The 18,623-nt window shown below is 36.0% G+C and overlaps 1 protein-coding gene across 44 annotated transcripts in view; it reads right to left on the bottom strand.

The window, feature by feature from the left end:
* RIMS1 (regulating synaptic membrane exocytosis 1) overlaps positions 1 to 18,623 on the bottom strand; it is a 364,651-nt gene that overhangs the window by 134,121 nt on the left and 211,907 nt on the right. Inside the window, exon 1 of one of the 44 annotated variants that reach the window (XM_030267443.4) lies at positions 6,484 to 6,835. The exons of 40 other annotated variants lie outside the window; for them this stretch is intronic. In XM_030267443.4, the coding sequence (XP_030123303.1) occupies positions 6,484 to 6,535 (52 nt within the window). In that variant the 5' untranslated portion in view covers positions 6,536 to 6,835. Of the gene's footprint in view, positions 1 to 6,483; positions 6,836 to 18,623 lie in introns of those variants that run through there. 3 more of the 44 variants (XM_030267444.4, XM_030267445.4, XM_041715063.2) reach the window with 3 other exon arrangements.

Genomic DNA, 18,623 nt, shown 5'->3' with positions numbered 1-18,623 from the left:
CTTCTCCATATTCCAATCAGACCTCCTCTTTCCTTCCGGAGAGAGCCCACATTTTCTCTAGTCTTCCTTTTATTACTAACACACTGTAGCTACTTTCCTTGTTTCCCCTGATGTCCTCAGCCATATTTAACTCTATCGGGGCTTTAGCTTTCCTAACCTGATCCCTGGCTGCTTGGGCAATACCTCTGGTGAGTTGCTGTTACAGATATGGTACACCCTATTGTTGAGTAGGAAGTTACCTCTACACCAGGAAAAAACATTATATCATTTTAGCAGAAAAATAATTCAGTGTATAAACAACATATGCTAAAATCATTCTAGTTCAAGCTGCTAACTAACCCCATTAAGAGAATATGTGAGTATCCTCTGCCTTGGCAAACAGCCCTTGCATTAAGATGGCAAGTAGAGAATTCAAAAGCTACCTATTGCCTATTTATATAGAAAACTTCACAAAAATGCTCATTATCTCTTAGTCTATGAACAACCTACTTCAGATAACTACAGTTAAGAAATTAAATCCTTGCAGGACCGTATCTGTGTTTTACCATCTACACAGTTCAAGGATAGGATGGCTCATGTAATTTGTGGGAAGTATGCATCACGAGGCTGTGAAATTTAGTATTTTATTTTGTAGTGAAAATATATAATTACACTGGAATTTAGCTCCCTGCTGGTAAATGTCCTAAGTGCTGAATATTAACATGCTGTAAGATTCCAAACTTAAAATAAAGACTAGTACACCTTAGAAGTGATAATTTATATATATAATACTCCTATTTCAGATACAAATGTGGCACACAGCTCTCAAAACTAGAAGTAGCCTCTAAAATTGCTTCCTCAATTTAGTATTTATTTAGGTATTTTCATTTAATGATGAGATACAAAATAACTTTTTTGTATCTTAATTAAATTTCTGGGTAACCAAAAAATAAAAAACATTGGAAAAAGGTCTACACAGCTTTATCAAGAAGTAGGCTTTCAGATGTTGATATGTGACAACCTGGGCTTATTCAAAACATACTGAAAAAAAATTGTTATTCCTTACTTTTGCACTTAGAAGATAAGGACATTTCATACTTCTTCTCATACAAAATAAACATGGCTTTCTTTCAAAACAAATCCCTTATTTTGGAAATCTTTTTTGAACTGGTAGTTACATTGTGAATAAAACGATGCTGATTGACATTTTCAATCAAGAAACATAGAAATAATTAGGCAAGGAAGTAGTGACCTGAAGAAATATTATGTAGATAGTTAAGGTCACTAATATTAAGCTAAAATCCAGTGAAAAGGAAAATCCATTTAACTTCTCCCCTAGTTACCATGGCAACGTTGTTCCTTTAAAAGAGTTGCAAAAACATAATTATTTTTTATTTTGTAAAGGAATGATTTGCACATTGCTGATTATGGAAAAGTTTTTCAATGCATTCTTTTTTTGTCTGGACATAAAGGACAATTTTCTGTGATCTGTTTAAAATAGTTTCTTATCCAGATATTTATTTAAGAAAGAACTTTTATGCCATTGATTGTGATTTGCGTTTAACTAGGTGTACAGGTTAGACATATACTTTTTTATAACGAAGTACTGCACTTGTGTTCATTGATGAATGAAGGTTGCTCAAAAGACAGGTTTCCAAAAGACCTTCCAACACAAACACAATTAGGCCCATTTCTGTATTTCACAAAATGAACCTCCTACCTTAATTATTTCAGTGTTTTCTTAAAGCTTTATAAATTACTGAAGGCAAGGGTTACTAATCTTGACAATGGAAGCTTAAAACCAAAAATCACAACTTATCTAGTGATCAAACTTAGGAGTTTTGAATATTCCCAAATATTTTAACATGGACACAAGAGGCATAAGGAAGCTGTTCTAAGTTTCCTGAATGTCTAGGGAATCTTATCATGAACTCCCTCAGCCAACATTTAGTAACTTCACCCAAACACCCAGAGTCTTCAAAAGTTCATCAACACCTTTCCAGCTAGATTCTTATTTTTATCTCGGAAACCATCTAAACTGCTATTCTGAGGATGTGTGAGTCTTATTGCAAGCATGTGAGTCCAAGAATGTGTATGATTCACAGAGGGATGGTCCTCAAAAGTATATTCTGTAGGGTCATGACAAAGTCTGACAGACTTAGAGATGTAAAATATTAAGCAAGATGCATGAACTTTTTTTAATCTGAAAGTGATTTTACAAAGTTGATTAAAAATATTTTCTTGAGGATGCCAGAAAAAGGGTTAGCATAAGGAACTTAAAATCAGCAGGCAAACATTTTGATTTTGATACTGTGGCATTTAAAGATTTAAGGAAAATATTGCTGTCCAGTTGTTGTCTCTGATTTTGCTGACTGGGATCCCTCTCTTGAGTAGAATCTAATTTTGCAGATGGATGAAGGGAGATGTCCTTCTGGAAATGTAGAGCTTCTCTGAATAAATTTATTATTTCCATTTAATTCCAATTCAATATTGACACTAACTTGTGTCAACAGTTTCATTGAATTCCTGTTTCATATAATTAACACTTTCAGATTTGATATGATTTCTTGATAATATTTTTGTCCAGCCTATAATGAAATTTTTAAAATGTCCAGCAAGTCATCCCAAAAAGTCAAATGAACTCATAATTTTGGATATATATGTATACAGATACTTACTACAATAAAGGCTCTTAATATTTTTTCTGCTGTTTTGAAAGAATTCCCAGCACATCAAATACACCATGCTGTTCTTCAGCATAACACAATTTTTTTTCCCTGTGATTGGTTTAGGTTTTTTCCCTATCTCCTTTGCACATTAAACCAATTGAGTAGGTGGTGATTGCAAAAAAGGTAATATTTCCATTTTGGTCTCCTTTGGTATTTTTCCTCTGAGAGTTTAAAAAATCTTAAGATTTTTTTTATTTCAGTATTTGCTAAAAACTGATTTATTAACAAATTCTCATTTAAAATCAAAGCTGAAAATACACAATCCTCAAACTCCAGGCTGTTTCTACACTACCTAACTTTAGCTAGAATTTTAACAAGGATGAAGAAAACAGAAAAGAAAATGACTGTAAGGCTGTAAAGCAGCAGCACACACATTAGAAGTATTGTGGGGTTTTTTTGGTTTAGTTTTTTTGTTGATTTGAGGTTGGGGTTTTTTGTTTTTATTGTTATTGTTTCTGTTTGTTTTGGGCTTTCTAATTATCATTCATGAGTATCCTCAGTTATGCTGCAGTAGAAGATAATGAGAGGTTGTGTTTCTTCAGTTCAGAGGGCAATACTGCAGGGAGAATCTCTGAGTGCACTCTGAGAGATCACTGACACTTGCAAAACAATAAGCAAAGGATCTTTGGAGCTTTGCTTCCCACCAGTAGAGAGGAAATAGTTAAGAATGTGATAATGAATAAACTCATGATCTTCAAAAAGAGAATGAAGCTGAGCAGAAAAAAAGCCAAGAACCTTCCTACATAAACAAAACCAAAAACAAACAAACAAAAAAAAAAACACCAAAAACCCCCAAAAAACCCTTATTTTCAAATAACCAAAGCAAAACACTCCAACCTTACAGAAAATTAGGAAGCAGCCACAGCAGCAAAAGGAATCCAGGTATCATAGAAGCATTTAAGAAATAATACCAATATTACATATTAGAAGTAGAACCAGGCCAATTCAGAAGAGGGAGAAATGCAGTCAAAAACTGACCAACGAAATCATAACTGTTTCATTTTTTAGAAGAATCAATGGAAAGTTCCCTTTGCATGTGTACCTTGCAGTGAACAAGTACCAGGAAGCACACAAGACAGACACATAAGCAGAAACACAAAATATAATGCAAACAGCAATGTATGCAAAAACAACTGAAATAATTCTGCAACTATTTAGTCTCTACTACTTAGTATCTAGTACCAAGTAGTTGCCAATCTAGAATATTATGTAAAGAACCTGCTACTATTTGGCTCTATCAGCAGATGTCAAATATATTCATATGAGCAGGAGTTTTGTTTATGAGCATGCCATGTTAAGAGCCACACCAGAAAAAGTGTATAGCACAGAGTGAAAATTTATTTAGAAAATAATATTATATATATATTCTAACCATATTTGGCTAAAACTGATAACAAATACCCCCTGAAGTATTCATTAAGCAGGCCTGTAGTGTTTGTCTGGAACATACTATTAGTCAATACTCACATTACTGTTCCATGTAATAAAACAGAAACATATTAGACTTGTAAGTGACTTGATCCCAAGGACAAAGGAATGGCTTCTTATCATAGGCCAGAACTAGACTTCAAAGCTATCCTGACAAACTAGAAAAAAACAAACTGGAAATAGAGGATCAGGCTCAGAGTAGACAAGGAAATGGCTCCACAATCAGACCAGGATAAGCAAGTTTAGAAACAGGGAGAAATCCACCAGTTGAGAACTAGCAGTGCAGAAGATGATGAGGTGGATGCAATTGATCTCAACAGTAACAGGAGAGGATGGCACATAAGCCTGTCTGCTGCTGGAAAACCAATATCCTTGCCTTTTGGGAATTACAGGGTTGGCCAGAGACCAAGACTTCAGTGCCTTTTCTACTTTTACTACAAAAATACCTCCAAAGGTCAGATTGATGAGGAACTTAAGGTTTTGCTGTTCATTTTGTGGACTTTGTTTCATTTTATTGTCCATCATACTTTGTCTTTTGGGCAGCCTTGTACTTAACCAATACCCTGACATAAGAGCTGACCTTGATGACAGCTCATTCTCTCAGGTTTTGTCCTTGCAGCACACAGTTCAGTTTTCAGAGAGGAATATTTAGTATACTGAAATGTCATTATGGGGGAGAGATGATATACATTTAATGGACAGAGAGCTATAGATAGCCTGGTTTGATAGACCATTAAACTCTCTAGTCAGGGGGTATGGGGCTCTGTGATTTTGAAGCATTTTTTAGATCTGCCAGGTCTATGCTATTCCAAAGTCTGGAGACATGCTGCTGATTGTCCATTGCCCACAGCACAGCCTTGAAGCACAACAACACAGGCTGTCACTGCTCTGTGTTTCTCAACCCCAATCCTATTTCACCTTTGTCTACTTGTGCCAAGATGCACAGGAGACGTCTGGAATGCAGTTTACAGCCATCTACATAGTGAATAACTTGAAGAAGAAACAGGGATTTAGCTTCTTTATGTACCAATAGACAACTTATTAAGCATGAGAGAGTGCAAGGCTGTGACCTTTGCCAAAGGTGTCTCCAGTCTTGTCCTTTAAACTCCATGGAGGGTGAAGGCTGACCATTGTCTCTCCCACCCTCAGCGTTCTGTCTTGCTGATATTCCTGCTGCTGCTTCTGTTCCATCTTTTTGACTGCTATTAAATTACATTTTCTCCAAAGTATCCCTCAATATTCTGCCCTCAGTAAACTCTAATTCTCCTCTAAACTCTGTTGAAATTAAATAGATTTGTAACATATATATCTTAAAATATAGTATCTAAAACATTTTCAAGAGCATAAAACCTCTTTCATGACTTATTCTATCATACATTTTTAGGATTAATTTTTCTAGTGAAAAAACTGCTTTTCCAAATCAATTTTTAAAGACAGTGTTATCAACGACTTAGATATAGGATTTTAAAGGCATTTGTTATTCTCAACACACTGCATAATCCCCAAGGAACTTGCAGAGGTGGATGCTTCATCTCACTTTCCCCTGTGACCTTTCAGTGATTTAGCTGAGGACCTTATTTCAAATACAAAAGGGAAAAGCTGATGTCCTTCCCTGAGCACAAAGTGCAGTGCATCAATATGATCATGCAGAAATAATGTACAAAATAACCAGAACTGTACATTTATTATAATCCATATATTATAATAACAATAACTGCATCTTATGATAAACAAACATATTTTTATTCTATGTACACGAGTTTGATGATTTTTCCCCCGAAATAATATGCAAAAGAGAAAAGTAACAGAATCACATTCAATTCTGAACTTTTTCAAGCTCCTAAGAAAAGAATAATTCAGGAGATTGAGGACTTGTCAATTGTCTTCTGCCAAAAAGAAATAATACACAGGAATTTTCATTTGTTTCCTGAACTAAATTTCTAAATTTGTTATCCTTTACTTCTCCAAAATGCAGAAGTCATGATGCAATAGGAATACTATTATTACTTTTAAGAAACACATTTCTATTTTGATGTGCAGTTTCCAAATACAGAATTTTTTAAAAGCTCATTCCATATAGCATTGCTACTGTAAAATTATATTTAACACATGAGCTATCAAAATATAAACATAACTGAAACCCAGACGTAAAAGCAAAATTGTTCTTTATTGCCTCTTTAAGCTGAATATATGCTACAATTAACACTCTAACATTCTGAGGATACAAAATCTCCACTAAAACTGCACGGTTAAATAAATCTGTTCATAAAAGGACACAATTTTGTTTAAAAATATGAAATATTTAAAAAATCATTAAAACCTCAGCACTATATAGCTCCTTATTTACCTGTCCCTGAATGCAACGTATGGAGCAGAAACTGAAGGAACCCAGCAAACATAGCAGCTTCAGCAAGAGAATGCTTAAAGCACAGCTGGCATCTAGTAGGTTGCTGAATCCAGCCTGCAACTGTAGCAAAACCGTAATGCCAGCAAAAATCCACCTCAGTGTGAAGGAGACGATCTCAAAGAAGTCATGAGGTCCTTGCGTCCTGATCCTAAGCCAAATTATTCTGCAGTGTCAAACACCCAACACCAGTGACACCAAGCAGGGCTAACGAGAGCTCTTGTCAGCAAAACAAATCTCTGCAGTGTAGTGCAAGCATCGATTACTGCATTAGTTCCCTGCAATGACAGGGAGTTTCAGCCTTTAGAAGGAGTTAATGGTTTTAGGAATCCAGAATCAACCATCCCCAGGAAACAAGATGGGGGGGCAGGGGGGGAAAGCTCCTTCCTATCTGGATAGAACAGGAAAGAAGTTTCTTAGGGTTTTTAAGCCAACAGTAGACACAAGCTCAGGCACCTAAGTAATCAATACCACTGCTGCAGTTATTATTTATATTCAGCAGTGGTGCACTGAACAAGTTTAATCAACTGCATAGACAAAGCAATTATGCTTTGGAAATGTGGCTTTTTAAATTTATGTAAAACATCCCAAGCTGCAGATTTACTTCTAGCACACTGAAAACACAAATGGCCCTTGATAAAAACTTACCACTTTTTACAAATTAATAGGACAATTTAATTCTTTTCATATGTAACAGATGTGCGCATGGAAACATAATTTTATATAAGAAAAATATACTCCAAATAGAAACCTCCAGGAAATAACATTTTGTATTCCAAATTACATGTTCAAGATAAAACAGAAAGCAGAACTTGTATTTCCAAAAGCCAGATGATTAGAGAATTATAGCTAATAGAATTTACTAAAGTATTTAATCTACTGTAATCGTATACAAATGATACAACAATAAAACTATTTCTGTGGCAGAGGTAGCCTTCCTCTGTACAAACAGATGGTTTTCTGCAGCCTATCTACATACTGCAGGACTTCCAAAATACAATGCAGGACATCCAAAATACAAAAACCCTGCTATTTAGAAACTAAAATGAGAAAGCAATCCAAACAAAGAGAAGCTTAAAAGGGATAAAATATAAATAGTAAAGCTAATGAGAGCTTACAGCTCTTTCATACTTAACAATGTATGGATCTGTTAATAATAATAAAAATAAACTTTTAATCAAGTGTTTCCCTGTGATTCTGGATCAAACCCAAGGTACTGAACAATCTCTTTCACACTCCCATGTCAGTCAACAGCAAAAGCCACAAAATATCCCTGGACACTGCTGACTTTAAGTATCCCCAGTAGCACTCCTGTATCAGCAGGAGGAACATACAATTGTCTAACTCTGCTTTATTCACAGACATGCCCTTGTTAAGACATGTTTTTTTTCAAGAACAGTGTCCAGTCTGTATATATTTCAAGGGACAATGATCATCTGCTACTGACCAAGGAACATATACCCAGCTTTCTCCTAAAGCCAGAAACATTTATTGCAAAAGAAACAAAAGACCAAGTATGTCAAGTGCCTGATGCTTCCACAGCACATCCACTGACCCATCTGCATTCCTCCCTGAAGGATGACCTCCTCTTCTTCCAGGGCAGGCATTGAGATGTGGGTCCTGAACATGCACCTCACCTCACCCGCACATGCTAAACAAGGCAGGGGATTTTGTTGTAACAAATATCAACAGATGAAAAATTCTTGCTTGCTACAACCTCAGAATTTGTAAATGAGACTGTACTATATAGTCTATATGTACTATATTGGGCTTGCTTTCTGTCTTATTTCAAGTGTCCCTGTCATTCCCATGACATACACGTGTCTGTGAAAAAAATAATGAACTGTTTTCCCAAATACATTTAGAAAGGTTGTTTGTGCCTCATGGTGTTGTTAAAGCTCTCACTGTCTCCCACTCCCTTATGTGATAACTCCTCCCTGCTCCTCTAGCAGGCAGTTCTCTATGCCCATTTTACCCAGTGCTATCCCTAGCCATGAGTTCTGCCCAAGTCCTGCCTAACCCTCAGATGGCAGAGGTGTCTGCAAGTATTTGCTGAAAATAAGGGAAGAGAAGAGCAACAGAAGAATGTTCTCAGGTCAGAAAGGGCATTTTGCAGAGAAGAACAGTACCACCAACTCCAGCATGCACTGCTCATCCTTAAGGGTGGATTTCATTCCTCCCAGCCCCAGACACATCAAGCCTTTCTGGCTGCCCCCAAAGGTTCACCTGACTGCTTAAGAATAAAGTGCTAATAGTTGGTCTACTTACTTTTACATCCATTAATAGCATCAAAGCATAGGAAACTAACTGTAAAACAGGACATCATTCCATTTTCCTAGTAAAAATACATAATTAAGTTGTAACACATTTTCAAATTTTGCACAGGATAGCATTGCCTTTGTAATCTCTGCAGGTTTTTACCCTTGCAAATGATTTTATTGCCACTATCTTCTGAGGCACATTACACTTCCCATCTGATAGATACTGACCATCATATTTTAGCCCTTCATAATCTTCCTGCTAATAGCTGGTCTAGATCTTAACTGTGCAGTGTTTAGTTAAGACTGAGTTAATTAAAACACATGCAGCATAAGTACATCTTCTCTTCAGTAAAGTATTGCCCAGTGAAGAGACTGAACGTTTTTCAGTCTCTTTTTCAGATTTTTTGGCAAAATAGTTACAACTTTGCAAAGAAATTGTTTGACCATTTACCAGAGAAAGACTTCTATACATAAATACACAAATGCAAAAATTCACACATTTCTGAGAAGGGGTTACAGATTGACATACGACCAATTGTGAAATTTTTTGTAATATTCTGTTTATATTCCTAGCCAGGTAACATAAAAATTAAAAAAGCACCAAAGGAGAAATTAGGTTGTCAAATCAACAGAGTAATATGCTGAAGCTAATATGTTTGATCTTTTATTTAGCTTAAGCTAAATCAATGTCATGCTGTTGTTGCTGCACAGCTTTCGATTCAAACCTTGATCCAAGCTAATCAATTCAAAGTGAAGTGAAGTGACTTGCATCCATCTGAATAACACCATGTAAAAGCACACACGGGAGCAGGCTGTGTGTGCCTCCCACTGGCATTCCATGGCTTGACCACATTGTTCCTGGAACATCACCCACCATTTTGCAGCAGGTTGGCAGACAGAAGAGCATTTCTGCACAACCAAGTGACAGGAATCCCTTCAAGCACACAAGTGTGGAAAAGCCAGTAAAGAATCACCCTGCCATTTATGGCTTTTGTAACCAGCATTCCAAGTTCCACTGTCAATGGTTTAGTACTGTGCTGGTGTTTCATTTCCTCTGCCTCCACCTGGGACTGACTCGATTGTTCTTGACCCCTCTGAGGAAAATGATTGTGACAGTGAAACTGGAAAGAGACAAAAGAAACACTCACCCTAGAAAACCTAGGCTGGGCCTTCAATTCCATAGGTGCAGTGGCTGCGATCTTTGCCATCCAACCTTTGTGATTCGGTAATTTTGCAATGCATTTATCTTAGTTACCTTATCTACTAAAAAAGTCAACAACTCCTGAGATAGATCATTCAGGTAACTGGCCTTGAACGAGGAGAATCTACTGACAATCAAGAGAGAACATCAATGCAAGTCTAACAGTGCAGAAACTGTCAGATTTTCAGATTTCTGTACTTCCTCTGACATCATAGGATAGTGAATTGACCTCTATATGTAAGGAGATTTTGTGGAGTATTCTTCTTCATGACAAGGGCAGTAAGTAACATATTAACTTACAATATCCATAAAAGATCCGCTGGATAGCATTTTTCAGAGCCAAAGATCATCTTAAACAAGCCCTAATTCAGGAAATTTGCTCAGCTATCCAATTGCTAACCAAAGCCAGACGTTTTCAGTTAAATGGTGACAAATCTGCAGGCACTGACTTTACAATTTGCTGATCAATGGCATCAAAATATAATTTTTGTTCCCAACTTTAACTACTGTTTCTAGTTTTTATGTTACTATCTCCACAGAGCTAGATTTTCCCCAATTCCCATGCCCCACAGCACAGTGGATGTGGAAGACCCATATCCCAAGTCCCTTCCTTGCCTGATGCAGGGTAAACTGGTTTGAAGGGTTGCTATGCCAGAGCCACTTTGAGAGCCATGCTGAAGTACAGGCTTGAACTGACAGAACCAAATTGCTGCAATCCATTCAGCCTGTAGGAAGAGGCTGCAGGCATCCACCTGCACTTGAGTTTTCCTGCCAAAAGAGAAGTCGAGCAAAACGCATTCCATTCAAACCCAGACTACAGCAAAAATAGGAGCATCAACCTAAGGTGACAATGTCATTACAGCTTATTTAATTCATCCACATAACCTTACAAAAATTCCTTAAAACAATGGTTTTTTTCCCCCATTCAAAAGCTCTCCACCCCCATTACAAAGTAAAAAAACAAAATATTACACATGTTCTGAACGAATTCCTGTACAGGCTGTGATTGAAAGGTTATACAGCCATGGATGACAGACATTTGTGTGTTACTATTTTATTCTGGTTCTGTATTTCAGGATATTTTTGACAATTTAACTCACATTATTTCCTTTTATTTTCCTTACCACCTAAGTGAATATAGACATTGTTTAATTTCTGAATCTTTCTACAATTAAGATTCCACCCAGACCCTTTAAATCTAGAAAATGTCAGGTTTAAAACTAGAAATTAAAGGAGCAGTACCATATGTACTGACTATTCCAAAAGGAACCTTTATTAAGCAACATTTTCTATTACTTTAAAATGCTATATGCCATCCAGACAAACAATAACAAAAAAAAAAAAATATTGCTAAATGAAATCTAAATGCAGGGTTTAACAATGACCATGCTGTTTAAGCATTGTCAGAAAATTCATTCCTAATCCTTATAAAAATTTTCTAGGGCAAAGAAGATTAGGTCCACAATAGCACAGATAACTGACGTTATGATGGCAAAAGGCCTAAAATTCATATTAATATTTGTTGTTGCAGCTTTTTTTTTAAGGGAAACTATGCTGCTATATTAAAATTTTAAGGATATATTTGAAGATAAGTCAAAATGTAAATGGTACATTTGTTTAAGAAAAAAAACAACTGCTCACTGTAAAAATTAAACATCTTCCTAAGTGTTTCAGTGATATATTAGAATAGTCATTCCCTAAGACTTTCTTAGCAGTGATCTTTAATAGTTGGTAACAAAACCAGATTAACCAACTTGTTTCATAACTGATTTCAGAGCAACCTTTCTGTGGAAAAAGGCAGCAGCAGCAGCACAACTGGATTTGTCCCCAAACTCTCAGTTCCAGTTCCATTCTTGGGGACTGTTTTGCCCTTCCCAAAATATTGTCTGCTTAAAGAGAGTGACAACTCCCCTGGCAAATCCATAATGCCTCTCCCATGGGAGACAACTGAACCTACCTGGGCACACTGATAAGGTTCAGCATGTTACACAAAAAATGGCAGAAACAGCAAATACCACAATGTTTTAAGAACCTACATCCATTTAAAATTGTATTTCTGAGTTCCTTTGTAAGGTTCTGTTTTATCTGTAAGTGCATGTCACTTTAATACTGTATTTTAAGTAAAATCTGAGCCTGTGGAGAATACAAAATTCCTAGGCATACCATGTATTTTGATATAAACTGACACTAATTTGCTGTGGTAGTGCTCTGGAGCACCACAGGCAAGAGCTGGTGTTACACCTCTGAACGACCCAGGACTTGGCAGAGTTGAAAGAACGTGGTTATCTCTAGCCCTGAGCTCATGACACTGGTTAATATTCACTGCCAGAGCAGAAGTTTTGGCTCACCTCGTAATTCAGCTGAGAACTGTATGAAGTGCACATGAGTTAAAGAGAGTTGCCTGGGGAGCACAGGTGACATTGGCCTTCCTGCTCTGCAAAGCTGTGTGTCACTCCTACCCAAAACTGACAGGATACCAGTGCCAGGATCTAAACTTCCCACCTCAGAGGCAGGAGCAAGGCTGAGGCACTCCAGGGACTGTATCCAGCTGCTTCAGAATGGCATTTCCTCTCTTGTGACACCTGTTGCCGATCTTTAATGCAAAATATTCTGACTTTGAAAGACATGGCAAAGGGAAAGAATAAATCAAAAATCTGCAGGATTTTATATTCACGTGTAGCTCTATTCCCTACCTCTGGGACAATGCCCTGTTAATTACAAATCATGATCCTTGAAGTATTTAACTGGAACAGACTCACTGGAGTGCCTTCTAACAGAACACACACATTCTATCTCATATAAATATATATAACCACAAACTTATACACCTCCCAGAAAAATCTTATCTTAGTAATGCTATGAAACTACAGTAAACAAAGAATATGAATATTCCTTCTTATACATTATTGTCTATTTTCCTTCTTTTCCTGAAGCCATTTGACTACAGCAATCCTGAAGCAGGTAATGTGGTCTCCCTAGACAACTGTTTCTTATGTTTTAGAAAATTAGGTTGGAAAGATAATTTGGGTAAGTAGGAATAGACTGTGCAGCTTCCCCAAGATTTCTTAAGCACAAACACAGAGACTTATGTAAATGTGTAACTCTGAACTTCCCAAATTTTGAAAATCTGGCTTGTGATCCTCAAAAAAGAGTACCTTTTCCTTGTAATATTTTGGTTTTTTTCCCCTGAGGATAGCACTCAATTAAAGAAATTATTAGCTGCTTTCATAAAGCTATTTGTGTCAGTGTAATTTCCATATGCAGAATATGTCCCAGACATCACTATTAACACTGAACCTACAGGACAATGTAAATCTGACTATGGGAAAAAAAAAAAGCACATGCGTGAGATCTGAAAAAGTTTTTTTAATTACTGGTTCAAGCAGTAAAGAGTGCCTGTATTCTCAGATTCTCTCTGTGCTGAAACAGAATCTGTCTTGCACAGAGGCTGATAAAAAAAAGTGATATTTGACTACTCCATCTGGTGGCTCATTAAGCACAATTTTAATGGTTTAAGAACATGTGGCCTTATGGTTTAAAAATGACCACATCTGGAGTTTTTGTTCTCTCTGAACAACAGGGCAAAATAAATTCTTAGTACCTAATTATTTTAACAGCATGGCATAAAAATGTAGAAATATTTACCTACTCTTAGAACATAACTATATTAAACTTTGATATAATTTTATTTTCTATTTTTAGATTTTCCTATTTATTAGCTGATTTATGCTTTTTAGTTAATAAATGTTATAAAAACCAGAAAAGTTTTACAAATTGTTCCTTTGAATTTATAGCAAGCTACATTTATATTTGTACTTACATTTCCAGTGAAAAGGTACCTATGTTTTCACTAAAACAACAAAATTAATAACAAGCCAACCATTAAAGCATATGCACTACTGACTTGTTACTACAAGAAGTAAAGCTCACGTCTTATTCAGCAAGTGACTTCTGTTTGCAACTGACAATTTCTAAGCAGATCTAGAGGACCCACAGAATTTTAGAGGGAAAAAGATATTGTGTGCCCTTAAGTCTACACCAATTTATTCCATGAAAATTCTAAACAATACTGAGAGCTTGGGTTCTTTAGAAAACTAGTAAAATAACATGGCAAGTTGCTTTAAATAGAATTCCAACAATCATTTTGAGTATAGCTAAATAGAATTGAAGCCCATATTGCAGAGGAAACAATTACAACATTGAGAAATAGGTTACAAATATTGGAACTTTAAATTCTAGAAATTAATCTGTACATGTTGCTGCACATCTGAAAACATTTTTGTCTTGAATTACACATGCCTGAGAGGTAGTCAAGGAATATAAAATAGAGGGGGAGTGATTTCTTACACAGGCAGTTAATGCTAAGACAAGGAGGAATAGTTTCCAATTAGAAGAGATTTAGATTAGATGTTAAAAAGAAATTCTTTACTCAGTGGGTAGTGAGGCACTGGGACAGGTTGCCGGAGAAACTGTGGATGTGCAAGGGCAGTTTGGATGGGATATTGAGCAACCTGATCTAGGGAGTAGATCCCTTCCTATGGCAGATTATCTTTCAGGTCCCTTCCAACCCAAGCCATTCTATAAATAAAACCATTTTACTTATTCCTTTACCACACATCATTCCCACAACTGATATAATATACATTAAGCTAGGAACTGATATGCTATCAAAACCTCTGTGTAATGGAATTTCAATATATCCTTAAATTCTCTGCAGATCTGCATTGAAAATTGCAAAATAATCCCATGCTAATTATGGCCCAAATGAACCAAACAATACATATTTCTCAATTTGCTCAATGGAGCAAGTTAGACATGGTCCAGTTTGCACATAAGGTACAGCAAAGACACAGGTGACAAAGTAAAGAATGCTGATATGTTCTTTCCTTAAATAGAAAAGGTCATGAGAGAGAGGAAGAAAATGTAGAAAGAAATTATTCTAAATATAATGTTTTATTAGGAGTTCTTTCATGGCTTAAAAGAATGTGTAATACAATATTTAATTTTAAGGGTCTAAATACTGATGTGAGCATGCATTTACTGCATAGCATCACAGTATTTCTAAGATATCCACTCTTCTACAAAAAGTTTGAAGTTTTTTAACAATTAGAAAGCTCTTAATATACAATTTTAGCAGTCTGTCAAGGTCATATGCTGAGGAACTGGGGCATAAGAGAGAGGTATTTTTAAGACATTAGATGTAAAAATGCAGAGACTTAAAGTGCTGGAATACCTAAAAAAGCAACAAATTCAACTCTCAACATCTAGAGCAACTGGGTATCTATCTAGAGAGGGAGTGGTGAACTGACTAGAAGCATGTTGGACCAGCAGAACGTAGGTCCTGGCTGTCTTCTACATGCCTAAGACAACCAATAATCACTGTTGCATATTATTACACTTTGCACACGTCATGCCTGCAGACTTTCTATTCTCACAGCAAACTTACATAGGAAAGACAAAAACACCTATAAAACTGAAAATAGAACTTTAAACTCTGCCCCATCCTTATGTATCTTCAAGCTGAATGGTGAAAGAAAACTGTTTCCTTTTGAACTAAAATCTTAGAAGAGTCTTTTTTTTTTTTTTTTTTGACCAGAAAAGAAACACGGTAAGTTGTCAGAATCATTACTTTAAGGTCTTAAAAATAACGAGATGGGGGTGTAGAAAATGAAAAGAGTAGAAAGGTCCAATGCACACAAATACCATGCTGTTGTATCTTTTAGAGGTGGCACCATCACTAAAACAAACAGATTAATTAAGTCAAAATAAAACCCCACAACAACATTTTAAAATGGTCCACAAAATGAAAATAGCCAAAAACAAACTGAAAAGACACCAATCCAAAGATGAAAAAGGCTGTAAAATCTGAAAAAATGAAAGAAAGAGTTTCACAATATTTATAAGCATAGAAATATACATAGTACACATACATTAATCACTTTGATACCTGACAAGAAAACCAAACAGGCAAATAAAAGGGTAATTTAGCTGATTAGTAGCAAATTATTATGTAGTGGAAACAGGTATCTAGGCTCATAGAGGCGACCTGTAGCTGTGAGAGAATTCAAGCATGTCAGAAGACACCAGAACGTGACCTGAAATTCTGCTGGGTGCAGTATAAATGGACCAAAAAGGTACTTAGCAATAATACATCCTTGCACTAAATAAGCATTCTAACTTATTATCATAAAGGCAAGTTGGAGTCTCAGTCATGTACTGAAATCTCACAAAATTAGGCAATGTACAATCATAAAAAGAAAATCTGGACTCAACTGAACTTACAATTTAAATGCAAGGCAATAAAACAGCAGACAAACAAACAAGGAACAAGTGACTACAGCTTATACCGTTGTGTTAGCCAGTGCCAAATGGGTTGTCATTCCTACTGTGCCTTTAGAGTAATCCCTGGAACAGCTGTGCCCTGGTCCAGCTAGCACTCTCTGTTTACTACTAGGCAGGACACAGGCCAAAAATAAACCCTAACAGACAGCTTCCATGCCCTTTTCTCTTGAGGACTTTGAGAATGCACAACAATTCATTACTTTGTGAAAAAAAAAAAAAAATCAAAGAATGGCCCTTTCATCTGCTGGTCAGTAAATATTACCAATGAGATGGGCATATTTGAAACCATAACACATGTTGTGCTTGGCATCACAGGAGAAAAGGAGATAAGAATCAGCTTAAGCAATTACAACGCACAGATCGGGAGTCCCCAATTTTGAAGCTCACATGTTGTACAGGAGAAGGACCAAAAAAAGCACCAGAAGAATACAAAAACACATGAGCAAATATGGGAAAAGAGTTTTCAGAGGGACATTCAAAGGATGAAACCATGCATATTTATTCAAAGGAACTACAGGCATCTCATAACTATTAACCTTCTTTCTGACACAATCAAGTGTTTCGTAGAGCTGTTTTTCAGTATACTGGTTTTAGAATACTAAAATTCTAAAATTTTAGAATTTTAGTATTCTAAAATAAGTATTTTAGACCAGTCTATCTACTCAAAGCAATGCTTAAAGAAAGAAACTGGAAGGGTTCTTGTGTATTACAGTAACTGTGTTATTATTCACTAAAAAAATATGGAAAGGTATAAGAAGAATATCAGCACAAAGTACTAACCAATAATACTCAGTACCTCACAGTATAACCCTATGTCTGGATTCAATAGGATGATCAGAATTAATACACTAAGAAAAGGACACAGAATGAACATCTTCAGAAAATAACAGAATCAGATGCTTGTTTGCTCCTAGTTAACTCAATAATTAACCGAAATTAAAGCCAATAACAGTGCATGTATTATTCTAGAAGCCAGTAATTAATTTACCTTTTCCTTCCATAGGCTTTCACTTTGCACCCAAAGCGGGACAGATTTCCCACAAAGGTGGAAAAATACAAAGGTTTGGGTTTCAGTTCCAAGACCATAACTTCAATACACAAAATATCTACTTATGCAGCTTTACCAAATTCAGTTTGGTTCATCTTTCACATTTCATCTTTTTCTCTAAGTTATTTTTTCTCTAAGATCAAAAGAGTAATAGTAAACACTAAGTTCACATAACTTTTATAGTGTACAAAAAATAAATGCATATAAAAATACCAAATGTCAGAAGCGTAGGAAAGAATCAACCTCTGGCTTTAACACCATGCCATGGATCAAGTTACTGAATTTTAAGTCCAGCTAGCTTCATATCAGTACTTTGAAAAGTACTGCTCAGCAGCTAAAATTAGGGCAATCTTTTCAAAAGCTTTTTCATCTCCTTCTTCAACACTTAAAAAGTGCTCCATGACCCAGAGCTCATGCTCACATTCTCATGCCTGCTACCTGAAATGGCTTCTGTATGGAAAAAACTGACTGCTGAATGTTCTTGAGAATTGATCTGTCATGGAGAAGCCTGTAGAGCTCCTGGGTTTCTCTACAAGTTCAAACACTCTCATAGCCCCTGAAAGTAAAGGTGCCTTGATGTCAAACATTAAGTGTTTTTGAAGATTCCAATCCAACCATGCTTCAGTATCTGCACTCCTGTAATGAAAATAATCATCTTACTACTGGAAAAATTCCTATCAGGACAAATTTGTAGCTTTTTCATGACTTAGATGTGCAGAAGAAAAGTAAGTGACAAAGAACAAACAACTAATAAAATCATGAACTTGTGAAAGATCAAGCAACCTAGAAGATAGTGTATATTAATAGTAACGAAATATGAGGTCTTGCAAACTGAGATAAATATGAAAGAAATCTAGACTTCATGGTTTGTGCCATCATCTGGATAAGTCAAAAGGTGCATTACTTTTTCCTTTTTAAAAAATCAGATTATGGTGTAAATTTGTACTGGAAATGTCTCACAGGCTGACCAAAAAAAAAAAAAAAAAAAAAAGGTACAGATAGGGATATAGTGAATTTAGTCCCAGATGGTCCCAACTTAGCTCAGATCCTGCCACAGGAACAGCAGCAGATTTCTAACATAGAGCAATCTCAGTGCAGGCTCTGAAGAAAAATATTTTTATTTTCAGGAATCCTCCATTTCAACTGAGTAAGAAATTATGATTACAGTTTTCCTTACCTTTCTGTTTACTTTTTTTTTTTTTTATTGCCACTTCTTTCCTAAACTATTCAA

Source organism: Taeniopygia guttata, chromosome 3 (genome assembly GCF_048771995.1).
Source record: "Taeniopygia guttata chromosome 3, bTaeGut7.mat, whole genome shotgun sequence".
NCBI classification, from domain to species: domain Eukaryota; kingdom Metazoa; phylum Chordata; class Aves; order Passeriformes; family Estrildidae; genus Taeniopygia; species Taeniopygia guttata.
This window is presented reverse-complemented; position numbering and strand designations above follow the sequence as displayed.